General features: G+C 56.4%; 3 protein-coding genes across 11 annotated transcripts in view; 1 reads left to right on the top strand and 2 right to left on the bottom strand.

The window, feature by feature from the left end:
• EWSR1 (EWS RNA binding protein 1) overlaps positions 1–4,723 on the bottom strand; it is a 32,342-nt gene extending 27,619 nt beyond the window's left edge. For 5 of the 7 annotated variants that reach the window (XM_055147571.1, XM_004615621.2, XM_055147572.1 and 2 more), the window contains exon 1: positions 121–236. In XM_055147571.1, the coding sequence (XP_055003546.1) occupies positions 121–221 (101 nt within the window). In that variant the 5' untranslated portion in view covers positions 222–236. Of the gene's footprint in view, positions 1–120; positions 366–4,695 lie in introns of those variants that run through there. The other 2 variants (XM_055147575.1, XM_055147576.1) reach the window with 2 other exon arrangements.
• Positions 4,724–5,517: 794 nt separating this feature from the next.
• On the top strand, positions 5,518–17,152 carry RHBDD3 (rhomboid domain containing 3). Its single transcript, XM_004615620.2, has 7 exons — positions 5,518–6,242; positions 7,780–7,972; positions 8,603–8,986; positions 9,733–9,895; positions 9,986–10,243; positions 10,328–10,629; positions 17,137–17,152. The coding sequence occupies exons 1-6, from the start codon at positions 6,201–6,203 to the stop codon at positions 10,515–10,517; spliced, it is 1,230 nt and encodes a 409-aa protein (XP_004615677.2). The 5' UTR covers positions 5,518–6,200; the 3' UTR covers positions 10,518–10,629; positions 17,137–17,152.
• A 742-nt stretch (positions 17,153–17,894) lies between these two features.
• Positions 17,895–25,647, bottom strand: part of EMID1 (EMI domain containing 1) — a 38,739-nt gene continuing 30,986 nt past the window's right edge. The window contains exons 14-15 of one of the 3 annotated variants that reach the window (XM_055146999.1): positions 22,537–22,621; positions 17,895–18,569 (exon numbers count right to left, since the gene is read on the bottom strand). In XM_055146999.1, the coding sequence (XP_055002974.1) occupies positions 18,445–18,569; positions 22,537–22,621 (210 nt within the window). In that variant the 3' untranslated portion in view covers positions 17,895–18,444. Of the gene's footprint in view, positions 18,570–18,590; positions 21,273–21,604; positions 21,696–22,536; positions 22,622–25,647 lie in introns of those variants that run through there. The other 2 variants (XM_055146998.1, XM_055146997.1) reach the window with 2 other exon arrangements.

Raw genomic sequence — 25,647 nt, 5'->3', positions numbered from 1 at the left:
ACAGAGCATTCAGATTCCATCATTAAATCCTCTACAACTAGTGCTGGCTCAATACATAAAAACAAATAAATAAATAATCAGTCACACCATCACAAACAAATACTGCTGTAAAAGACTTACCCCTGCTGGGCTGCAGCTTGGCTGTAGGTACTGTAATCTAGAGAAAACAAGCAGAGACAATCACATGAAGTCAACAGAGACAAAGAGAAGGGGGGAGGCATTCAGATGGCAGGAAGGTGGAGTTTTTAAATACTTAAGAGAGGACAACAGCAGGGCTGGAGCAATAGCACAGCAGATAGGGTGTTTGCCTTGCACACAGCCCACCCAGATTCGATTCCCAGCATCCCATATAGTCCCCCGGGCACTGCCAGGAGTAACCCCTGAGCACTGCCAGGTGTGACCAAAAAAAAATAAATAAATAGAGGACAACAGCAAACTTCCTAACACCAAAATAGTCTAAGTTAAATTCTAGGTCTGAACACACTGTCAGCCAAGACCAGCAGATTTGGGAGACACTTCGCCCACAACTATCCCTTAACCTGAGGACCATAATGTCAAATAGATGATCATCCTAAAAATAACAGAAGTGGTTTACATCCAAATAAAAAGAATGCATGCAACATCATAGTATTTTCTATCAGGCTGGTTACATTATAGCTACTTCTCAACAACTAAATTTTGTATCACACTACACTTAAATTAGGGGGCCATAGTACAGCTCAAGGGCATTTGACATGCAGACAGTCACAAGGGTAGATTCCCCCATCCCAGGCTTTGCATATGTTCCTTCTGAAACCACCAGGAGTAATTCCTGAGTGCAGAGCCAGGAGTAACTCGAGTATTTCCAGGTGTGACCCAAAAAGCTTTAAAAAAAAAAAAATTAAGGTAGACCAATCACACTTCCCTAGCAAGACTAAAGAGTGAAATGGAATATAAAATAAATCATAATCATCTCAATCCAGTATTATAAAAGTGATTTGCAAAAAAAAAAAAAAAAAAAGTGATCTGCAGGCCAGAGCAAAAGCACAGCAGGTAGGGTATTTGCCTTGCATGTGGCCAACCCAGGCCCAGCATCGCATCTGGTTACCCCAGCAAAATCAGGAGTAATTTCTAGTGCAGAGCCAGGAGTAACCCCTGAGCTTCACAAGGTATGACCCAAAAAAGGAAAAAAAAAAAGTGATTTGATGATTGTATATGGGCTGTGGTTATATCCATGAAACAATACAAAATCTAAACAGAGATAAGCAAAGAGAATTCTGGTACTCAGCAGAGAAAGCATCTAATTTTATTGGGGATAATTTGGCTTTAGATGATATAATCTATTTTTAAAACTCAAAAGATCTCAATGAAATTCCGCACCCCCCCTTCCTTCTAGGTAAATTTTTACATGAAAATGGAATAAGAGGGGGACTAGATAGAGTACAGTGAGTAGGGTGCTCGCACTGAACGCTTCTGACGGCTGGGTGGACCTCAACCTCTGTTGGATTTCCCAACCACACAGATAGGGTCTGCAGAGCACTGCCAAGAACACTGAGGGCAGAGCTAGGAGTAACCCTGACCACAGCTGGGTGTGCCCCCCCCCACAAAAGGGACTGGGGGGAAAAAAAACATCAAAACCCAAACCCAAACCCCTGGGGCTGGGAGGTGGTAACGCAGTAGTAGGGTGCGTTTGCCTTGAACACAGAACCAATGACACTGGTTCACCCTGGTTAGATCCTCATCCCATATGGTCCCCTGAGCACTTCAATGCAGAGTGAGAGTGGGAGAGAGAAAAACCCAAACCCAGAGGTGTTGAGAAATGCCCCTTTCTTTTTCAGTCAGAAAGTTGTTCCTAATCCAATTTCAACAGCTGACAAGGCACCTATTCAGAGGGATTCTACCCTAACTTTACTCAAAACTCACCATTTTTGCAATGCCTAATTATTTTTGCTAGGTTGAGCTGTTTAGAGTTGCTCCATATTTTAATTGTATCAGTTACAAAGTTGTTCTTGATGGGGTTTCAGTCATACAATGTTCCAACACCAATCCCTTCACCAACATACATCTACTTCCTGCTACCAATGTCCCCAGTTTCCCTCCCACAACCCTCACAAGTTGCTCCATTTTTTCCACTTCTCTGCACTACTGTTCTTACCCTGGATCCCATTAACTTAGAACCCAAACCACCAATATTATCAAACCCACCACCTAAAATCTAGGCATAGTAAATTGACTTGTTCAAAATACTTTCAAAATGAATAAGGTATGTATTATTAACTAATTTTGGGGAGGGTGTCGTTGCTACACCCGCCAATACTCAAGGCTTACTTCTGACTGCACTCAAAATTCACCTCTGGCAGACTCGGAGAGCCAGAGCCATGGACCCAACCGGGGTCAGTCCTGCAAGACACACACCCTACCTGCTGTATGGCTCCAGCCCTTAACCTACATTTTATTGAGGTTTCCGTGTGAGAAATTATTCTACATTGCTGATATGTTCATGTCCGCAAGGTCTTTTACACAAGAACAGTTATGTAAAACATAAATTTGGCACAGTTGATATGGAACAAGGAATGATCTCATATCAGTGTGAAACTAGAGGATTTAGCCCCTCACTGGCTGGTTAAGGGAGGTTTCACTGTTCTATGAGCACTTATGCTTACCTACATGTAAACTATAACGTTAGCGTCTCAAAAAGATGTTGTTATTCAATGGTAAAATTTTTGTTTTTAACAATTCCAACTGCAGATGCAGACTTCACTAAAAATACAAAACAGGTTGAGGACAGAGTAGGCCGTGATCCAGAGGATCTCCAGAATGCCGGCAATGTTTTTTTTTTTTTTGGGGGGGTGGTCAAAAGCGAAACCTGGGATGAACCTGGGTTAGCCATGTGCAAGACAAGCACCTAATAGCTGGTACCTTCTCCCGTCCCTCTATTAATTTGAACCGTCCTTCCCTGGGACTTTGCAATGTAATTCTGTGTTAAGCTAAATACGAATTGTACCTATAGAACATAAACGAGGGAAAAATAAACCTGGCTTCCCAGATATTTCGGGCAGTCACTAAACAGATTCAAAGCTCAGGCTACATAAGCTCAAGGCAACTTTGGGCGATCCAAAATATTTTACGTCGGGGGCGGGAGAAGCGCACAGCGGGAAAGGTGCTAGCCTTGCATGCGGCAGACCCGGTTTCCATCCCGGGCACCACACGGTCCCGAGTAACCCCTGAGCACGCCGGGTGTGGCTCCCCGCCCCCAAATCTTGTCTAACCCCTCCATTCTGAAGCCGAACAGCAGCCAAAGTCCAGGTAAGCCCCGCGCTTCCCCCAGCCCCGCCCGGCCCTGTGCCTACCGACACAAGCCCGAATTCTAACACTGGAACGTGGCCACCCGCCGAGTTTAAGCAAAAGCAGAAAGCGGGAGGAGGAAAGGCGCAAGCCGGGCCCGTGCAGCCCCGCAGAGCGGGCCTCTCACACCTGCGGGGCATCGGCGGCCTGGAGGAATCCCTCTCCCCGGGGCAGAGGCCTCGGACGGGGGCCCGCATCCAGGCTGCTCTCCGGCCCATCGGCCGCCAGGGGAAGCCGAACGCTCGGGCGGCGGCGTCCAGAATCCCCGACGCCCCCGGGCCCCTCGAGCGCCGCCTGGGCCCCTTCCCGCCGCAGCCCCCCGGCCCGGAGTGCGCGCCCCCGGCCGGGCGCGGGGAGAGGCGGGGCCCCGGGCGGCAGGTGAGGGACCCCCCCCACCCCCGTCCACCAACCGAACCCCGGCGACCGCGGGGGCCCCATTCAAAGCCCGGGCGGCGGCCTTTTGTCTCTCGGGGGCGCGGGGGCCACGCGCGGCTCCCACAGGAGGGGGGGGTCTGGCCTCGCGGCGGCCCCGATTACACAACGGCTCCCCCTTCCGCGGCCGCGGCGAACAAAACGGCCGCCGAAGCCGCTTTTAATTGCCTTTAGGGGGGGGGGGGGCGCGAGGAAGGGTGATATTGCCGGCGGGAGCGGCCGATTGTGGGGGGGAAGGTGTGAGGGGGGCGTCACAGCGTCACGTTCCGACTGAGGCCCAGCGGGCCCCAGGTCTGGCTTCGGCCTTAACGACGATGCGGCGCCCGCCGGTTCCTAAGCCCGCGACGTCTCCGGCAGGGGCGATAGAAACGTCCTTTTTTGTTTGTTTGTGTGTGTGTTTGTTTTCCCAAATTGGCCGCTTCCCTCCCCCGCCTCGGGCGCCTCGGGGCGGCGGTCGCGCCCCCCCCCACCCCGGCCCCCTCTCGCGGGCAGCCGCCGCCCGCCCCCTCCCCCAGCTTCCCCCGCCGGGGCGCCGCGCTCCGGGCCCGGCCGAGGCTCCCCCGCCCGCCCCGCCGTCACGCGGGGCCCCGAGGCCGCAGGCCCCGCCCACGTGGCGGGCGGCCCGGAGCGCGGGGCCCGCGGGCCGCCACACAATGGGGACGGCGGCCCGGCCCGCGCGCCCCCGCCGCCGCGGCCCCCCGCGCGCCCGAAGGTTCCAGAACCGGCCTGCCGCGGCGGGGGGGAGGGGCGCGGGGCAGGCGGGCGCCCGCCCGCCAAGTGGCCGGCCCGCAGCGGGGCCCTCTCCCGCGTCTCGGCCGCGCCACTCGGTCGCCCCGGCCATCCCCCGCGGCCCTGAGGGGCGGGCGGCCCTCCAGCGGGGGCCGGGGCGGGCGGGCCGCTCGGCCGCGGCCGGCGCCACCGCAGTTCCACCACACTCACCCGTGGACGCCATTTTCTCTCCTTCCCTCTCGTTCTCTCAACGTCCGTCTCCCTCGCTTGCCTTCTACGCGCCGCACTGCGCAGGCGCGCAGCCCGCAACCTCGGGCGCTACCATCGGGGCGGGCGGCGGGGGGGGTGGGCGCGGCGCGGCCCGCTGCTGCCCCGGCCCCTCTCAGGGGCGCCGCACGCGACTCGCGGGGCCGAAACGACGCTGGGGGGGCGGCCGGGGGCGGCGGGCGGGCGCGGTCCGCGCGTCGAGCAGGGGCGCTGGTGCGCGCGGGGCTCGGCGCGGCTGAATGGTTACGTCCGCCGGCTCTAGGGACCGTCGCCAAAGAGTCCGCCTCGGAGGGGAACGGAGGCGGGCGGGAGCGCGGCGCGGGGGGGCGGGGAAGGGGCGCGGGCCCCGCACAACTGCTGAGTAATCGGCGGGGGAGGGGGGCGCGGCGGCCCCCTGGGCCCGGCTCACGCGCCCGGCGGCGTGCACGATGGATGCGGGGCGCTCGGGCCTCGGCAGGAAGCGAGAGTCCCCACTTCCACCCCGGGGCCCCGCCCGGCCGTTCGGGGGCGGGGGGCGCGCTCCGCAGTGAGTACCCTGGGCCCCTGGGCTCGGGCCGGCGGCGACGGGGCCCGAGATCGGGGTCGGCTGGACTGGAGGACCCCCTCCCCCCTCCCGCGTTCCCCCCAGATCCCTCAGTAACGGTCGAGGTCGAGGAAGGCCTTGTCATCACCTTCCCCTCCCCCCACCTGATATCCGGGTTTTTTCCGAAGGCGAAACAAGCCCCCCCCACCCCACCCCCCGAATTTGGGGCCTGTTCCTAAAGTCACAAAGCTGAATCCACCCCCCGCCGCCTCGGGGCCCCACTTTCTCCACCTCTTGGATGTCTTTCCCCAACCCTGTCCTTGTGTCCTCCTCCTGCCCTCCTGGCTCCCCAGCCGGGTAGGAGGGCCTGCTAGTGCGCGGCCCCGTTATAGAGAAGAGGAGACTGAGGCCCCAGGGTGCCAGTCCTGGATGAGTTTGTCCACGCACCAGCCTCTCACCCTAGCTAGAGGGTGAGGGATGTGATGGTTGTGAGGTTGGCCTCGCAGAGACTGCCACCTGTCCACCTTTCTGGACCCAACCCATTAGGCTGCCAGCCCCTGCCACGACCTGCAGGGCTCAGTGGGACCTGGAGCCAAGCTTGTGTCTCTGAATGAACACCCGGAGCTGGGAGCACCATGCCCCTTCCCCCAGCTCTGGGCACCTCCCGGTGCTGAAACACCTGAACTTCAGGTCCAGAAGTACCCAGTACTCATAAACTAGGAAAAAGGGCCGTGACGCGAGGGGGGCGTTGACGCTGGGTTTTAGAGGGCGAGTAGGAGCCAGTCTCTTGGAGAGACGGAAGGAAAGAGCAGCAGAGGAGCTTTTTGTAGTTTTCCTGCTAGAAACCGGCAAGTGGATTTTAGGACATCGGCAAGGAAGCAGATGAGGCGGCCTCTCGTCTTTCTGGAATCCTGCGTCCTGCCCAATGAAATCAGCTCAGTGGGACGCGTGTTTGCAAGGTGTCTGGGTGTGTTTCCAGCAGGGCCAGGAGTGAGGCTGGACACAAGCGCTGAGGGGAATGGAGATTTTACCTAGGCTCCATATTAAGGCCTCCTGGGGCAGCTGGTAGCTACCCACCTCTGCCTCCCACAGTCATTTGGATGCTCTTTCATTACCAAAAAAAAAAAATTTTTTTTTGATGGGGGGGCTATTCTCAAGTGTTCAGGGATCACTCCTGCCATGCCTAGGGGATCGTACGTGATGCCAGGGATCTAACCGGAGTCAGCCAGCGTGCAAGGCACGCTGTATTATCTCTCCAGCCCCAGAGATGCTCTTTTTTTGAGGAGCCGTGAAATCTGCTAGAACCCATTCCTCTTGCTTATTACCCCATGGAGAAAGGATGCTTTCATTCATCATTCATTTGTTTGTTGTGCCTCGCATGGAACTCAAGGTCACATGTGTACAAGACTTGTGCTCCCCCAGTATGCTTCCTTCCCAGGCCTGAAAGGATGTTTTTAAGCCCAGTTTTACACAGGAGGAAGGAGAGACTCAAAGATTGGGAAACTTGCCCAGGAATCCACAGTAGGAAGAAGAGGACTAGGTACTGGAAGCTTCCTGTAGAAAGGGTTAGGGCCAGACGGGGTGTGTTCTGACTAGAGGAAGGCCTTGTCTGCATCCACTGTGACTGTTTGGGTACAGGATGCCCTACTGCCCTTCCTGCAGCCTCTCGCCCCCCTCATCCCTGCAGTCTGCCTGCACCCTGGCTCACCTTGTCTCCAGGATCATCTGGAATTCTCAGGCTGGGCCAGTGGAGGGGAGGTGGGAGGAAGCTGACCAGTCTACAGGCCAAAGGAAGAGAGGGATAGAGATGGCCTTGAATTTTCCATGAAGAACTGGGGGGCCAGGGGTGGGCCTGGACCACTCTAGTGAGGAATCCAGGACTCCAGTTCAATTTCTCCAGCCGTCAGGGAGATAGTTCTGAAGGCTGGAGTGCCTGGAGCTCACACACCCCCAGTTGGATCCCCAGCACTGCATGGACCCCCCCAAACACCGCTGGGCATAGCTTTGGTGGCCCCCAGCACTTTCAGGTGTGGGAGAGTGGTCCCCAGCACTGGGGGACCTCAGCCAGCAGTACTTTGCCAGGTACCCACCAGCCCAAGCCCCTCAGCTGCTTATTCAAAGGTAGGAGGAAGGCTCCGGTGAACTCTCTGACCCAGCTGCCCGGCACAGGGACACGTCTCTGCCTCCTGGTTCTACTTCTGCCCAGGAGCCAGGGAGATGAGATGGAGAGATTTTAACAGACTGAGCACCTGCTTTGCATACAGGAGGGCGAGTTTCTCTCTGAGCACCCCCACAAGCACCCCCACAGTCTCTAAGCAGGGTTGGGAGTGACTCTCTCCCCACCCCCAGAATGGAGCTGGAAGTAGTCTGAGCTGGGTGTGGCCCCAAAGCCAAAAAATTTAAAAATAAAATGGAGCTGTTGGTCGAGCACATTTCAACAGGAAGTGAGATTTAAAAAAAAAACCCTGCAATATAACTTGTGTTTTCTTTCCCTTTACCCCTAGCACACAACCCCAAGACCTCCCTTGAACAACTTCTCCAGCCAAGCTATGCACAGCAGAGGCCCCGCAGGCCTGCTGTCCCCGGCACTGCCCCTGGCATCCTCAGTCCTGATGCTGCTGATGAGTAGCCTCTGGCTGCTGGGAGCTGGCCCTAGCCTCGCCCTAGCTCCAGAGCTGCTGCTGAACCCCTGGCAAGGTGTGGGTCCGCCACCTGGGCCTGGGTGTGGGCAGGCGCCTGGCTGGGGGGGGGCGTCGGAGAACAGTAGGCAGGAGTGGTATTCAGCAGGGATGGACCCGGTGCCCTGGGGAAGGTTGGCTGGGCGGTGCACGCACAGCCAAGAAGGGAGGGCAGAGGATAAGGGGGAGGGGCCAGCAGCGGGGGCGGAGCCTGCGAGGCGGAAGTCTTTCAGTCCGGTGAAGTGCAGGGAGAGGCTCGGGTTTGAATGAGCCCAGCCCAGCCGGAACATCTGTCAGCCAATCAAAAGAGCAACTCCCGTTTAAATTGGGGATCCCTTTGATGCACAAAGGTGAAGTGACTGTGTGACTGATTGAGGCCCCACTGCCTGCCGGGAGGAGGTGGTCTCAGTGCCCCCCCCCCCACCGGGTGTGGGGCCCCATGAGTGCTTTAGAGTTGGTTCTGGGGAAGATTGAGTGGTGGGTCAGGCTTCCTGTTTTCACAGAGCAGGGGAGCACCGCTGGGGACCCGTGCACTAGTGAACCCAGTTCTGGCAGGGGGTAGTTTAGGGAAGGATGACTGGGTGGGGGGGGGCCTGCAGGGTGGGCCTCCCAGCATGGCCCCGGCACATCCAGCGTTTCTCTTTCCCAGTTCACAGGCTGCTGACCCACGCCCTGGGTCACACGGCTCTCCCGGGACTGCTCCTGAGCCTGCTGCTCGTGCCCACGCTGGGCTGGCGGCAGGAGCACCACCTGGGCACGCTGCGCTTCCTGCACGCCTCTGCCCTGCTGTCCCTGGCCGCTGGGCTGCTGGCCGTGCTGCTGGCGGGCCTGGGGGTGTCCAGCGCAGCCGGGGGCTGCGGCTACATGCCTGTCCACCTGGCCATGCTAGCTGGGCAGGGCACCCGCCCTAGACGGCCGCACGGGGCTCTGCCCCCGTACCTGCTGCCCTGGCTGCTGCTGCTCCTCACGCCGCTGCTCAGCTCGGAGCCACCCTTCCTGCAGCTCCTCTGTGGCCTCGTCGCCGGCCTGGCCTGTATCCTTTGCTGGCTGGGTGAATTCTCTGGCCCGGGCACCTTTGCCAGGCTCCGGTGGGACAGAGTAGGGTGGGGGTGGGCGGTCTGCTTATCAGGTGAAGATGCCAATCAAGTTGTTTGAGTTTGGGGGCCACAGCTGGCGATACTCAGGGCTCTGCACTCAGGAATCACTCCTGGCAGTGCTCCGGGGACCATAAGGCTGCTGGTCGGCCACATGCAAGGCAAGCACCCTGCCCTCTATACTACCGCTCCGGCCCCTGTGGTGCCAATCAATCTAAAGGGGACCGTGGGGCTCAAGGAGGCACCTCACTTGGACCCTTCCCACCGGAGCTCGGTGTCCTGGCAGATAACACGGGGATAAGCGATTCAGGTGGGGAAGGGAAAAAGAGGGGGGTGGGCAGAAGGTACAGGAAGTGCCATGGCTAAGGCAAGAGGAAAGCTGGGGCATCCTGGGCGCTGGATTGCCCCAGGGGTCTGGAGTGGCTCTTGCTGCAAAGATGATCAGTGCCTGGGGAGAGAACTGGGCCCTACTGGCCCCTGGCTTGTGTAGGACCGGGCACTAGCTCCAATCCTCGTACTGGCTGAGGGCACTCAGAGGTGGGGGTGGTAGCTTTGGGCCTGGAGTCTCACGCAGGCCCCGTTTTCTCTCTGAATGATGCCCTGTGGGAGCCCAGGGCCTGGCTGACCCACTCGCCTCTAGCTGGCCGTGCCTTTCCTTGACCAGCTGCCCTGCCTGGGCAGCCAGACGCCGCTGGGGCCTTCCAGTGGCTGGAGCTCTCCGAGTGGCGGCTGCAGGCGCTGCAGGAGGGTGTCGTGTGCAAGACGCTGGCGGGCTGCTGGCCCCTCCGACTCCTTCCCACCCCTGGCACCCTGGCAGAGCTGCCGGTCACCCATCCCACCAGAGTGAGGTGAGGATGCCCCCGTGGGGACACTGGCCCTGGCCAGGGGATGTGTGACCGTGGCAGGCGGTCAGGCCCCCTCTACTTCTGCCCCTGCAGGCCTCAGTCCCCCGAACCACCTTCCCCGAGCTTCCGGCCCCACAGTGGAGTCTCAGCCCCGTTTCCTCCAGGGCTGCGGCCGGTGCAGCCCACCTGGGGGGACCCTTCGGAGGGCCTGGCCTGGGCGGGGAGTCCACTCTGGGCCACCCTGGATGAGCAGATGCTTCAGGAAGGGATCCAGGCCTCCCTGCTGGAAGCGCCACCCCCGGGGCCCGAGAGCCCGTTCTGGCTGCCCAAGTCATCTGTCTCCTCCCTGCGGTAAGGAGCCGGGGAGGGGCCGGCACGGGGCACCCCTGGGGAGGGGCTGGAGGTAGCCCTGACCTCCCGGCTCTCCTCCCCCAGACTGCAGCAGCTGGAGCACATGGGCTTCCCCACGGAGCAGGCTGTGGTGGCCCTGGCAGCCACCGGTCGCGTAGAGGGCGCCGTGTCACTGCTGGTCGGGGGGCAGGTGGGCACAGAGGCCCTGGTCACTGAAGCGAAGCGAGGGCCTGCCCGCCCCGAGGGCCCTGGGCCCCCTAGCACAGACAGGTGACCAGAAGCCTGCAGAGTGGAGCCCACGTCCAGAGCGGGTACCCTGGTGGGGAGGGGGGTGCTCCCTGCCTGGCGCAGGGGGGCTCAGGGGCCCCACCGGTGGTATCGTTTAGTGTAGGGAGCCATCTTACAGAGTCCGGCTCTTATCGTCTAGTCAACCGGAGGCTGCTTGGGATTCCTGTGATCTTATCATTTCACCATTTGTCTCACTAGCCAAAGGCCATGCCTGATCAACATTCTACTACTGTTCCTATGGGGGTCTAAGCATGCATACCACCCCCCTCCCACCAAGAGGTATAAGTATTGTAACTGCTGTGAATAAACTTCTCTCTCTCTCTCTCCTCCTCCTTCTGGCTCTGTGTCTGTTCATTCGGTTACGTCCCCTCCTTAGCCCCACGAGGGGTCCTCCCTGCGGGACAGGATGGGACCCCACATCTGGCGCCCAGCGTGGGGCACGAGGGGACCACCGAACGCCCGGTCAAGTTCACGTCGGCCGACGAATTCACGGAAAAGTGAGTGTCTCTGAGGGTCGCCTCTCTCTTGGCGCACACCCTGGTATGGGACCGGGCTTGAATACAGTCTCGTGTTGAGGACGAGACGGTCACTGGCGGAAAGGCTTGAATTCCCTTGTCTTGTGTGTATGTGTGAGTGATTGTGCAGTCTTGGACGTCCTCGTCCTTGTACTGAGTCTGTGGCTCCACGACTTGGCATCCTTAAGATCCCTTTAAGGTTACGGAGTCCGAGTGGGCTGTCTGGGATTCCACGAGGAACATATGGTCTAGGGTGGTGCTAGTTTAGACACCGGCCGCAAGTCACCTCTCAGGCTGATCCACTATGGCTAAGTTCCTCACCGGCCAGACATGCATTTGAGTGGTTTGTTCTTGTGTCTTTTGTGTTTTCATTTCGGTCGAGTTGGCAGAAACTACCTCCCAGTGTAGACAGTCACTGGTGGGAGGTCGAATCCCTTTGTCCTGTGTTTTCATTTCTGTCGAGTTGGCAGAAACTACCTCCCAGTGTAGACAGTCACTGGTGGAAGGTCGAATCCCTTTGTCCTGTGTTTTCATTTCTGTCGAGTTGGCAGAAACAGCCTACCAGTGAAGCAGTTACTGGCGGAAGGCTTGAACCCCTTTGTCCTGTGTTTTCATTTCTGTCGAGTTGGCAGAAACAGCCTACCAGTGACCCTTTCTTTTCTCTTCTTGCTTTATTGTCTGCTTATCCTCTGTTTCCTTCACCTGTGTTCACCCTTGGGAATTCCCCGTTTGTTGCATCTTTATTCTAGCTATCTTTATCCTAGCTGCTATTTCCATTTTTGAACGGTGCCTTTTCCAATTCCGCCCTTTTACTCCCTAGAATTATGGGACAAAAACCTTCTAAACAGGAGCTCTTTATCAATAGCCTGAAAGACTCCCTTAAAGACCGTGGAGTAAAAGTAAGGAAAAAAGACCTAGTGCAATTTTTTCTCTTTATAAAAGATATTTGCCCCGGGTTCCCTCAGGAGGGGACTATTAGTAAAAATAAATGGGCCAGAGTAGGTGATTGTATGGAAGATTATTATAAACGGTTTGGTCCTGAGAAAGTCCCTACTTCCGCTTTTTTTTATTGGAACTTAATAAATGAGACTCTTAAGCCGCAAAAAAGACAGCCGGAGAATCAGCACCTGGTTTCTGAATCCAAGACCTTTCTAAGGAAAAAGTATAAGAATTTCAAGGCTCCCTTAGTTTGTGGGGATGAGGTCCCCTCCATGCAGAAGGCTGACTCCTCAAATTCTACTAATGTATACTCTGACCATTCTGCCCCCCTACCTGAGCCCTCCCGAGCGGAGGCACCTCCAAAACTTTATCCTGTGATTTTTGATATTCCTGATCCTTCTCCTCCCGAACCCGAATCCTTACCCCCAGAGGACGGGGCTATCCAGGAAGATGAGGTAGCGAGGAATCAGCCCTCAGCCCCTTGGCCCTCGTTGGAAAAACAGCCACCCCCTTACCTGTCCCATGCCACTGCCTTTTTTAATTCCCCACATAATACCAGTGAGGCAGTCCGCCAGCTCACCCGGGACACTGCTGCCTTACGCGCAGTCCTCCAACAGAAGCAGGAATATGTCCACCTTTTGACTCAAATAAGGCAGCTGGATAAAGAACTAGTAAGTGCCCAGCAGCCTTCTGCCCCCTCTCAAGGACCTAGTAAGAAAAGCTCGGTCTCTCCTTCACCCCGCCACACTTCAGCGTTAAAACCCGTGGCTGCTTTTCCAGTTACCAGGTCCCATTCTCGGGCCCCCAATTACCCCACCTCCGCCACGGCTCCACCCGATGATGATTCCTCAGATAGAGAAGCGGAGGAGGCCGATCTGCCTGAAGAAGGGGCACACACTGGAGAGGAAAATCCCCCTAAGGACGTAATTCCTCAGGCACCAACCCGCCAAAGCTATAGTAGATTAAAATTTGGGGACCTGAAAGATTTAAAGGCTGCTGTTTCTTCTTGCGGCCCTACTGCTCCCTTTACGCTTGGCCTTTTGGACTCCCTTAGTGAGGGATGGCTCACGCCAAACGACTGGTTCTCAGTCGCTAAGGCTGTCCTCAGTAGAGGAGACTATCTCTTGTGGAAAGCAGATTATTCTGATCAATGCCAAGATATGGCGCGCAGCAATGTCTCGGCAGGAGGCTCTTCCTCATCCTGGGTCTTTGCTAAATTTCAGGGTCAAGAACCATTTGATTCTAACGAGGTGCAGGCTCAATTTCCCCCAGGGCTACTTGCTCAGATACAAACCGCTGCCCTCCGGGCCTGGAGGAGACTTCCCTCTAAAGGGTCAGTCGTAACATCCCTAGCCAAGGTTCATCAGGGAGCTAGTGAGCCCTATAGTGATTTCATTGGGCGCCTCACAGAGGCAGCTGAAAAACTTATGGGAAGCGAAGAGACAGATAATGAGCTGATCCGCCACCTGGCCTATGAGAATGCTAACCCCACCTGCCAGGCCGCACTTCGCCCCCATAAGCGTGGGAAGACCCTTTCAGAATACATCCGGCTATGCTCCGATGTCGATCCCACCGCCCAAAAAATAGGGCTTGCTATAGGGGCGGCCTTCAAACAGTTTGCCATTCAACCAGTGAACAGCCAGGACAGGCTGTGCTTTGGCTGTCAGCAGCCTGGACATTTTTTAAAAAACTGTCCCAATAAAAAATCACAGCCCAGGCCTAAAACTCTTTGCCCTGAGTGCAAACAGGGCTTCCACTGGGCATCAGAGTGCCGCCAGAAGGCCAAGCCGGGAAACTTGATTCGGGGCCAGCCCCAGGCCCCGCAAAACCAGGGGATGTTCCCAGCTGCAGCCCTTCTCCCCAGTGTGGAGCTTCAGAGCTCCAGTCAATAGATTCACTACAACCAGCCACTGCAGGGAGCAATGTGTTGGATATTCCCTGTCCTGATACAGTTACCATTTGCCCCACTCAGAGTCCCGACATATTAAATTCTGGTGTAAAGGGACAAGATTTGAGCCCCCAGGTAGAAAGGGAGCTTGCTCAAGTGAACCTTGCAAGCAGCACATCAGGTTTTCATGGTTGTCTGGAGGATTTCCTAACAGTGAAGGTAAAGGCGTCGCCAATCTCTGACTCCACTCATGGAGTGCATCTAGAATCTCAGCGACAAGCAGCTGAGTGCAGGGAACAGGAAGCTATCCCGCGTATGGGATATGCAGAGCTGAGTTCTGTACCTAATGGGCATCAGGTTTTGAGCCAGGATAAAAGTAAGGAAATTTGGAATCAAAGAGTTGTGTCTATTGGTGAATTTGCACTGGCAAACCAAGCAGAACTTTGTATAAAAGGGCTCAGCTACCCTGAGAGGCCTCAGTCAGGTCAGAGGTGGAGAAAGCCTTGTCTAGTTTCTAGTCTTAATTCCAAAGACCATCAGTCAGGAACTCAGTCTGGACAACTGAATCTCAAGTTTTTTATCAGAACCTGTGGTGATATGCTATTTCCAAAGAAGATTATTCAAAAATTCAGGCTGGTACAGTTTTATTTTTGGGGAAGTGAACTTCTACGTCTAGTTCATGAGATGCCACCTCTAGGAAAACGGCTTCAGGGCCAGTGGGTACGTGGTTATTCTCCCACTCAGCAATTGCTTATTGACCCAGGAGGCACAGAGATGCCTCATTCCTGGGTGCTCACCCACTCAGCCACTACAGATGCTGAGTCTGGTGAGGGACAGAAGGCATTGTCACTAGGATACTACTGCTTGTGTGTGTGCATGGTTATGAAGCAGGTTATTTTGGATACCAGAAAAGAGCTTCCAATGAAGGCTGTAACTTGCCACATTGGTTTTTTCATTGCCCATGTGCCAGGGCTGGCTAATATCATCTCAAACTCAGTTTATGCTGTTGGTTTCTTCCCTGGTATTATGACTATGTCTCTAAATGCATCAAACACTATAGTTCAAAAATTGCTTCAGCAGCTACAAGCTGTTTTACAAAAGTGCTCTGAATTTTTTTTTCCTTTTCCTTTATTACTCTTATCTGATCTCATTCTGGTCTGACTGGATCTATGACTTGAGCACAGTTTTTAAAAAAAAAAAAAAAAAAAGGAGGTATGCCCCGTTTGACTCCTTGTCCTTGACACTGTTCACTTTAAACCTTTTAAATTTACCTTAAGGAGAGCCATATGCAGCAGCTGAAAGGCATTTTCAGGAAAATGCACAGACTCAGGAAACTACTAATTCTCCTATGTGGATTAAAATTGACAAATTGGATAGCAGGGAGACTCCTCACTCCAGGAAAAGGCTATGTTTTTTTTTTTTTTTTCAACAGACAACCCCACCAAGAAACTTTGGGTCCCGTTTTGCATTCCATCAGGAGCCGAATTCATCTGCCTGCTTTAACTTTCAGAACTCTGCAGTTTTATAACCCTCCAAATTCCAGCCACAAGCCATCACCAAGCTGATTTCAGCTGGAAGCCACAAGGAAACCAGAGGAGGAGTTTGCATCAGAAGGCCTACAGCAAAGGCCTCTAGCTCCTCTATCATATCACAAGGCCACATTAAGAGCATTCCTTGTATCCTTCTTTTACAGGTTGTAGAATGGAAAACGCCAGGACCCCATATTTTGGATTAATAATTCTTTACTTTTACCCTTTCCTTGGAATTCACAGGTGCCTCAGTTTCCAAAGGAGGAAGGAATGACTTTTAACAGGAACACCTTCTCATTTCTCTCTAGGATATCCATTTGTATTGGAGCTTTTCCTCTGTCTCTTTATCCACAGGCGTGGAGATGTACCAAACCCCAATGGTCGAAGCCTCTAATAACTTTAAAAAGTATTTTTTCCAAACATAAGCTAGGTTGCACAGATATGACTGCTAGTGAACCTGACCAGAGAATGGCTGCATCCCTCTGCTGAAGGACTCCTGACAGAAGTTGTGATGCTCCTGTTCCAGTGCTCCCTGCCTGATCCAGTATTTCATGAAATTCATCAGACTCCTATAGCTGCTCCTCTAGGACTCATTGCTGTGACCACTACTGCTGCTGCTGCAGAAACAACTTTTCAATTCTGATCCAGACACTTCATTTCTTCAGAATGGGACTGAATGACTCTCATCATTGGTGACTTGCCTCACCCTTGGACAGTGCAGGACAATTGGACGCTTTACTACTACAAGCACTGCTCTGGCCAAGGGTCGGACTGAAATTTTACTACAATTTATAAGACTGTATTGTGTTTGGAATTGTTCCTCTTTCTATTTCAAATTTTTGTAATTTTGTAAACAGAAAAGCGGGAGATGTTGGATATCATTGGTTTGTCCTTTCCCCCTTGCCACTAGGAGCTTAGGTTTATCAGTCACATCCATCAAAGTGCTCCCGAGTCACTCCCATTCCTTTGTTTATCTGTGAGTCCTTTTCTCCCTTGCTATGAAGACTTCAGCTTTATTTGGTATTAAAGTCGAGCCTATATAGGTTCACTACCATTGGCTTGATTTGCAGGACGCTTATATCTCCGTTCAGATTCAAACCTCATCCCCCCCTAGTTCTCTACCTTGAGGATGCCGGGCTCCCAGGGATTTATTCTTGTGGTTCAGGTTGCCAGGCAAAGCACTGCAAGGGAGGGCTGATACCCGGGCCCGGCTCCCTGTGAGGTATTCCGGTATAGCATAGAGGTTGCTCCAAGACCAGGGGACTGATAGGGCCTGTGAGGAGCCCCCTGCATAGACCTGATCATCCCTTCCCTCCTCTCCCTGCAAAAATGGAGTTTTTGTGTCACAAGGGATACCGGACAATGCCTCCCCTGACCACATTTAATTTAAAACAAAACAGGGGGAGATGTAGGGAGCCATCTTACAGAGTCCGGCTCTTATCGTCTAGTCAACCGGAGGCTGCTTGGGATTCCTGTGATCTTATCATTTCACCATTTGTCTCACTAGCCAAAGGCCATGCCTGATCAACATTCTACTACTGTTCCTATGGGGGTCTAAGCATGCATACCACCCCCCTCCCACCAAGAGGTATAAGTATTGTAACTGCTGTGAATAAACTTCTCTCTCTCTCTCTCCTCCTCCTTCTGGCTCTGTGTCTGTTCATTCGGTTACGTCCCCTCCTTAGCCCCACGAGGGGTCCTCCCTGCGGGACAGGATGGGACCCCACAGTTTAGAATAAACATTCACTTTTGAGTCGGCCCTCCTGCGGCCAGTCTGGTGTCTTGTGTGTGGCTGGGGTGGGACAGGAGGATGAGCGGAGAGCAGCACCCTGTGCCTCCCCGGGAACCCTCCCCCCTCCCCCGCCAGGGAGCACTCTGCATTGTGTGCCTCCCCGCCACCGTCACCCCGTCATGTCACCATCAGGCCCCTGACAGGAAGCAGTGGCTGGGAGTGTGATGGGGGAGGCTTCCTCAGCTTTGATGTGTGTGCGGGGGTGTTTGTAGAACCCCTCTCGGCCCACCTGGCTCTATCCCACATCCAGGCCTGGCGGGGACAGAAGCCTGCCGAGGGCCGGGGTGGCACTGGAGCACCTCCTGGGGGAGTCGGGGCACACTCTTCCCTGCTAGGTGGGCTGGACCCCAGGCTGAGGGGGTGTCGGGGGCCTGGAGGAGCCAGAGACTCCCCTGCTGCTCAGGTGGTCCCCACCACGGGTTGGGGAAGTGCAGACCACACCCCCAGGCCTGTGAATGGAGGCCCAGCGAGGGGAACCCTGGAGATAGGGACCTCCTTGCTCCCCAGAAGCCTTTCACTGCGGGCAGGAGGTCCGGATACCGCCAGACCCGTGGGGTGTCAACTCGGAGCCAGCATGGCCCAGCCGCCCCCGTGAGACCTCAGCTCCGACAGCCCCCCCCACCCGAGCCCTCAGCCTGAACAGCCAGCCTCAGCCTTGGCGGGCGGACGCCCCATCTAAGCAGAGACCACGCTGGTGGCAGTCGGGCTGGGGTGCCTTTATTAGCTGGGACACAGTCCCCTCCCTGTGACGGTCACAGGCGCTGGCGGGAGCAGGTGGCCGTCCCTCTCCGTGTCTCAGGGCACTGCAGGGGCTCAGGGGGCAGAACCAGAAATCCCTGAGGGGGTTCAATGAGCTCAGGGTCAGGAACCCAACACCAGAAGAAAGGAGAGGAGGGGTAGGCGCCCCGAGTCTGGCGGGGAGGCAGGAGGACACCCCGATGTGTGCTGCAGGCCGGCGGGGCCCTGGGGCTGACGAGCAAACCTCGACCCAGCAGACTGCCTCACCCCGGCTCAGGGGGACCCAGGCGGGGCCCCACACCTGTCCCTGGGGCTACTCAGGCCCTGAGGACGCAGAGGCCGATGGGCACCGGGGCGAGGACCGAGATCTGTCCACCCCACAGGCCGAGCTGGCAGGAGGAACCCTGAGGACGTTAATAAATATGAAGGGCAGTTTCCAGAGGCCGCTGGCCAGGCCCAGGTCAGGAAGGGCAGCTCAGCTGGGCCCACCTGGTGGGGGGGCACCACTGCTCTCAGCCCCTCTCGTTGCGACTCCGGGGGGCCACGATCCTGTAGTTGGCAGCATGTCCTCCCCGCTTGGCCCGCAGGAGGCTGGGGATACCCGTGCCGGCCGGGCCTGCCCCTGACCCCTCTGGTTCTGCCGGAGGGAAGGAGAAAGGCAAAGTTAGTGAGGTGCCTGAGTGCAAGGGTCCTGCACCGTGCCCTGGTGACCTGACTGACCAGCAGAGCAGTGACACGGGGTGGGTGCCCTGCAGGTGGTTCCTGCCTTCCCCGGCACAAGGGGCACACGGGCTGTTGGATTTCCCCTCAAGGCCGGAGAGATGAACACACTTTTTTTTTCTGATTATTTCTTGGGCCACACCCAGTGATGCTCAGGGATTACTTCTGGCTCTGCACTCAGGAATTAACTCCTGGTGGTGCTCAGGGGACCATGTGAGATGCCGGAGATGGAACCCGGGTCAGCACATGCAAGGCAAACTCCCCACTGTACTATTGCTCCAGCCCAAACCATCGTATTTGTGAAGTTCTCAACATGTTCGGAACATGAGAAGTGAGGTTCTTTCTCGATGTGCACATTCTGGGCTGGAGGTGTGTGCTGAATCATTCCCATTTCAGAGCTGGGTAAGCCAAGGTCAGGGGACAGATTCTTCTTCTCTCCTTGGGTTAGTTAGGTCACTTATGAGTTAAGGAGGGCTGATCTCTACCACCGACCATATGTTTTTGGACAAGTCAGATCTCTGCTGGGCCTCAGCTGTCTCCTCTCTGGAACCAAGTGGACAGTCCTCTCCAACTCCAGTAATTATTGAAGTCAGTTCCAGTTAGGCTGTATGGGACTGAGTCACGGGCCCTGAAAAACTCCTATTCATCCTTCAAAACCCAGGGGGGGCCCCACCTCCTCTGGGAAGCCTGTGACTATCACTGCAGCTGTTCTCAAAGTTAAACAAGCAGGTCGGGTCAGGTCAGTCGGCTGTGCTGCATTTCCAGGGGGAGGGGAACAGCCTGAACCCTGAGCATCTGGGCAAGGGCTTCACCGAGCTCCCCAGCCCTGCTCACAGGACAGAGCTTGACTTTAGGGGGCACCAGCTTCCCACTGAGGGTACTGCAGAGGACCTGGATATGTCTTCTGGCAGCATATCCCAGGCGGAGATGTGGGGCCTTAGAGCAGGCACATGTTGACAGTCAAGGAATATTTCTTTCCTTTTGTGGTTTTTGGGGCCACACCCAGCGGTGCTCAGGGCTGACTCCTGGCTCTGCACTCAGGAGTCGTCCCTGGCAGGCTTGGGGGGGTGGGATGCCGGCGGCAGAGAGCCCAGGCTCCAGCATCAGTGAGTCAAGTCGTGGCTCCAGGTGGCCCAGTTACCCAGCCTTGAGCACATCCTCGAACCCTGAACGTTCAAGATGGCGGGAACAGAAGACGGCTGTCGCCGAAACAGCGAGGGGGTGGACAGACACACTCGGCTGAGGTGCTTTTGACTGGATCAGAGCTGGTCCGTGGTCCTGTTCAAACACCATCAGGTTGGGGACCTTGGTTTCTCTGGGTCCCTCTGCGCGTGGCTTATGAAACGTAAGAACAGGCCTAGGGTGGCTCAGGTCTCTGATCCCCAGGGACTCGGGGTCGCTCCTGACCCTGTGTCTCCCCTTGCTGGGCCTGGTTTCACCTACCTGGCCGGCTTGCTGTGAGGACGGCGTGATGAAGGTCAGCCCCCTACACGGGCCAGTGTGTGTGCAACAGTTTGCTGTTGTGAACAGTGGCCCCATGGGGAAGGTTCCATTTCCTTCTCTGTGACACCCCCCACCTGGCCTGTGGGCCACTAGCCTCCTGGCAAAGCACAGCAAGGTGGGTTCTGGGCGGGGTACCACCCTAAGGCTGGCTCCGGGGCCTGCACGGGCCCCTCTAGCTCCTGAGGGCAGTAAGGGACACATGAAAGAGCACTGTCCCTCAGCGGTGGCCCTGGGTCTCCCCGCTGAGAAGGGCGGGCCTGGGAGACGTCCTGGCAGCTGATGGGAGGGAGGGAGGGCATGAGAAATGAACCCTGCTGGGGGCCGTGGGGGGTGGGAGGGTAGGTTGGGGGGGCGGGGACTTCAGAAAGCTTCTGCAAGACTCACAGGAACAAGTGATTCTTCTTGCCTACATCCTTTAGTCCAGGCTTGCCCAATGTGGGTGATACCTCCCACCCTCCCAGGGAGGCCCAGGATGGTTCGTGGGGGCTGTGGTAAACCTGGGTGCCACTGAAGGCACTTTTTCTTAGCTTAAAGAAGGTAGGTTTCTTTCTTTCTTTTTTTTTTTTTCCTCTGCAAAAGGGAGTGGCAAGCAAGTAAGTTTGTAACCTTCGTTGTCCCCGAGGTCATGCTACTGTGCAGGCTCAGCCCCCCCTGCACGCACAGGCAGCTCCCCGGGGAAAAGACCCAGGGATCCCCAGGGATCCGCACTCTCACACCTGCCCTCGGGCCTGGCAACAGGGAGGGGGCGTGGCTCCAGCCCTGGCTGGTTCTGGGTGGCCCTCAGTTTCCCTTCTGTAAAAGATACCAGGGTATGACTGGGACCTCCGCCACAGCAAAACGGGGCTCAGAGATCCCTTTCTCTTTTGAGGACTGGCCTCAGCCTCAGCAACCCCCCCTCCCCAGCCCTCCTAGTGGAGCCAGGAACAGGAAAGGTACTGCCCCTGCCCCTCCGTGTAACCTGTACTCGTGCAGACCTTCTTGCGCTAACCTTGCAGAACTCTCCCGCAGGTTCTCTCTGGCCTCTTGGCTTTGCCCCTGCGGCTCCTCTCCGCTCCCCAGTGAGTCTGGCCCACCAGAGGACACGACCACTGATAGGGCACCTCTTCCCGGAAGCCCTCCCACCTCCCTTAGCCTGGCCAGGGCGACCTCGTGCTCTCCCGGCTGCCCTTCCTCCATCGCTGGACTCCTTTGCCTCGGTCTAAGGGCTCCAGGACTCGGGCGTGTCCCCAGCACCCTGCGACCCTGAGCCCCAGGAGGGCGGGCCTGTCTGATCCCTACGCAAGGGCCTGGGCCGGGCAGGAGCTCAGCCCTCTCTGCCTGGTGCCGCCTGTGCCCGGCTGGAGGGTCTGAGGAGCAAGTTGTGTCCGCTGGCCTGGGACAGGGGCCTGCATTGGGCGGCGCCCGTGGGTCCCTGGCCCTTCCCAGGCCCTTCTGCCCACGCTGTCATACCTGGCCAGATGATGGCTTCCAGCAGGCTGACCCGTCTGGCCAGGAGCTCCAGCTGGGCCTGCTGCTGCAGGCAGCTCTGTAAGCTAGGAGCCTGATGGGAGATCGAGAAGAGCACACGGTGCGGGTCCGGCCTCCCGGGGCGGGGGGAGGGGCGTGGGGGGTTGGGGGACTCAGTCGAGACCTCAGTCTCCTCCGTGGGGACAAGGCTTGACTCAAGCGGACAGATGGGCAGAAAATTGGCGGGTGAAGGCCTGGGGTGAGGGTCCCTCTCAGGCCCCCAAAGAGACCCACAGAGGAGGGTGGGAGGACCAGAGGGAGAACTGTGACTTTAGGGGCGTCACCTGAGCCAGGCAGGACGTGCCCTGTGAGGGCTTTGGAGGACTAATGGGAGATGCAAGCCTCAGTGTTGCTGGGAACGGTCTGGCCAGAGGGCCCCCGGGGCCTGGCCCTGGCTCTGTCGCCCACGCGTCCCCGTATCTGTGGGGTGGAGGCTGGCTCTGCTACTCCTGATTTCTCTACAGCTACGGCCTGACTCGAATCAGGACTCGCCCATAATCCCGTGGGTCGGGGGGCTGACTCTCTTACCCACAACCCCCTGCACAGTTGCACGTTAGACCACGACCTACCCCCCTGCTGGCCCGGGGTTCGGCCCCGTTTCATTCAGACTCAAAACCTGTTCCTTTTGGTGGCCCCGGCAGGCCTGGAAGCCACATTACCCACAATGCCCAGAGGCCCAGGTCTGACCCCGGATGTGGAGGCCTCCCGAGGGCCCCTCTTGACGTTTGAGGGGGGACCATCCCCCACCGTGAGGGATGGGTGGCGGCGGCCAGCTGGGGTGTGGGAGGACATTTCCAGCCTCTGCCCCCGCCGGGCTAGGGGAAAGCTAGCAGGCAGGGGCTGGTCTGTCTGTCCATCTGTCTGTCTCTACTCACCATAGAGCCCAATCATTGTTTCCAAGATTAAAACCCTCTCAGCTAAAATCTTCAAAGCCTCGCGGAGTTGGTGCAACCCCTCCCCCTGTGGAGGAAAGAGACAGATGCAGCCGTGAAGGGGGCCGGGGAAAGGCGCCCTGCGAAGCCCACTGGGGGCCCATGCCTCACCCCAGACATGCCCCTGCAGCCCACACCGCCTGCCAACGCAGCCCAGGGCCCAGGACAGGAGGGAGATCAGGCAGGCAGAAGCAGCCCCTTGCTCATTGGCCAGATGCCAGCTGGCTGCTCTCTCCCCACACCCCTGCAAATGACGCCACCCCCAGGCAGGGGACACCTGCCGTAGATTCCGCCCTAGAGGCCCCACTCATATTCTCTGGGGTCGTCTGACCCACTTATGCTCACCTGCCTCATTCCTGCCACATCCCCTGCCACCTGCACCTCATTTCCTTCTTAGGTTTTCTTTCCGCACCTTTCCCGGGACACTGGCTTACAGCCCGAGCGCTCTCAGGACGCCTGGTGGAGGCTCCAAGGGGTCACTCCAGTGTGGGGGGCATTGCTGGGAGAGTTCTCAGCCTCCTGCCTGCAGCCCGGTCACTGCTAAACCACATCCCCAGGCCTCTGAGTAGTGGTTTTTTGGGGGGGAGGGGCTGAGGGTTTGGACCACACCTGGCTCTGTGTTCAGGAGTGACCCCTGGCCGTGCTCAGGAAACCATATGCAGCGCCAAAGATGGAACCAGGAATCTCTCAGGCCCCTCTTAATATTCTTTACACTGACTCGCCTTTTGCCTTAAACCCCACTCTAATTCTCCTTACCCTCATTAACTCTATCGGTGCCATCTGGCTACTTCCTGATACTATTTACAGTGACATCAAAATGAATATATTCGTGGTTCCCCCGATTGTACAGTGGCTGGGGCGTTTGCCTTGCACATGGCCAGCCCGGGTTCAATCTGGGGCATCCCATATGGTCCCCTGAGCACTGCCAGGAGTGATCCTGGAGTGCAGTCAGGAGTAGACCTGAGCACTGTTGGGTGTGGCCCCCAAACAAAAAGGAACATATATCTGTGCCCAAATGAGACCGTGTTTGAATGGCATTGCCTTTAGGGAGCTGTGCTTAAAATGCTGGCTAGGAGTGTGGCTCAGCATGTACGCGCGCACGCACATGCACATGCACACGCGCGCGCGCACATGCACATGCACACGCACACACACACACACAGAGCTTGTAAGGGACAAGGCACATCCTTTGCCAGCAGAAAGCCTGGGTTTTTGTTGTTGTTGTTGTTTTTGCTTTTTGGGTCACACCCGGCGATGCACAGGGGTTACTCCTGGCTCTGCACTCAGGAATTACCCCAGGCGGTGCTCAGGGGACCATATGGGATGCTGGGAATCGAACCTGGGTTGGCCTCGTGCAAGACAAACGCTCTACCCGCTGTGCTATTGCTCCAGCCCCAGGAAGCCTGGGTTTAATCCATGGTACCGCATGTTGCCTGAGCACTCCAGGGACCCCCAAGCACTGAGCCAGGGGCAGCCTCAGGCAGTGCCGGCTGCATAACTCTCCCATGCAGCCCCCAAGAAAAGGCACATTCCTTTTGGGAACTGCATACATCCTAATTGAGGGTGTGTGATTTCCTTTCTCTTACTTTACAGACCCCCCTCCACTCATACTTCCTAAATGAAGCTTTTTCTTTCAAAAAGTAAAAAAATATTTTTAAGGGGGGCTGGAGCGATAACACAGTGGGTAGGGCGTTTGCCTTGCACATGGCAACCCGGGTTCAATTCCCAGCATTCCATATGGTCCCCTGAGCACCGCCAGGGGTAATTCCTGAGTGCAGAGCCAGGAGTGACCCCTGTGTATCGCCGGGTGTGACCCAAAAAGCAATAAATAAATTAATTAAAATACGTTTTAAGGGGCCAGCAAGATAGTACAGTGGGTAAAGCCCTTGCCTTGCACACAGTCAACCTGGGTTCGATCCTCAGCATCCCAGAGGGTCCCCCGAGCACTGCCAGGAACAATTCCTGAGTGCAGAGCCAGGAGTAATCTCTTAGCATCACCAAGTGTGGCCCAAAAACCAAAATAAGTAAATTTTTTTAAAACAATGGGCTAGGGATGTGGCTCAGTGGTGAAACATCTGCCTTTATCACTGGAGACCTGGGTTCGATCCCAGCATGGCAAGAGACTAAAACAAAACGCTGCCTCTGCCGAACCCCGCTCCAGCCACTCTCACTTGGGGCTCACCCCTCCCAGCTCCAGCTGCTCCAGGTCCATCCTGCTGCCCCTCAGCCTGGCCGCCGGGCCTCACTCTCTTCTTCCGTGTTCCCCCGCCCCCTGCCCACACCGAGGATTGAACCCAGGGCCTCAAGCAAGCAAGACATGTGCTCTGCCACTGAGCCGCCTTCCCCTCCCCCCTCATCTCAGCAGCATCCCCAGCACCAGATCCAAGAAAGTGGCAAGAGGCCCAGAAACACCCCCCCCCTTAGTTCTCCTTCCTCTGGGACTCCCCGCTGCCAAGGTGCCAGCAGCAGCCCAGGGTGCATGCCAGGGACGGGCTGGTCCACCCCGTTCCTGCCTCCCCTTCCGTCTGCCCTTTCCGTTCCCTGCATAGGTTCCACGGTTTCGCCAAGATGCCACACTCCCTCGCTCCTTCCTCTTCCCTCGTCCAGAACAGTTTATTTCTGGAACGTAGATATCTCAATTCTGGCAGCACGAGGGTGGCAAATCGAGCTATTCCAGTCCCGACACATCTGAGAGTCTCTTGGCGTCCTCCCTTCGTAGAGATTAAGTGAAGGGATTGTGTCAAATATGCAGATTAGCACAATTATCATCCAACCCTTTGTTATCACAGGCTCAGGGGACCCTCAGTCCACTAACTGGTCACTGCAGCCTGGAGTTGGGGTTTGGAGTCACAGGGTCACCACAGGCCATGTACCAAAGTGATCCCTCTTCAAGGGTTACAGAAGCAGGTTCTAAACGGGGTGACCACCCCCCACCATCAGGAACCTCCTGAGATGCAAGATGGGGACTATCTTCCCTCCCAAGAGCATTCAACCTGCACCTCCTTGCCGGGAAACTCAGACAAATCTGGATCTTGGCAGTCTCATCACAAAGGC

This window comes from Sorex araneus, chromosome 9 (genome assembly GCF_027595985.1).
Source record: "Sorex araneus isolate mSorAra2 chromosome 9, mSorAra2.pri, whole genome shotgun sequence".
NCBI lineage: Eukaryota > Metazoa > Chordata > Mammalia > Eulipotyphla > Soricidae > Sorex > Sorex araneus.
This window is presented reverse-complemented; position numbering and strand designations above follow the sequence as displayed.

Bases quoted from the DNA above. Each gene is read 5' to 3' on its own strand.
- RHBDD3 (XM_004615620.2), top strand. From the start codon at position 6,201: ATGAAATCAGCTCAGTGGGACGCGTGTTTGCAAGGTGTCTGG. The intron at 6,243-7,779 runs GTGTGTTTCCAG...CTTTACCCCTAG, and splicing joins CGTGTTTGCAAGGTGTCTGG to CACACAACCCCAAGACCTCC. The intron at 10,244-10,327 runs GTAAGGAGCCGG...CTCCTCCCCCAG, and splicing joins TCATCTGTCTCCTCCCTGCG to ACTGCAGCAGCTGGAGCACA.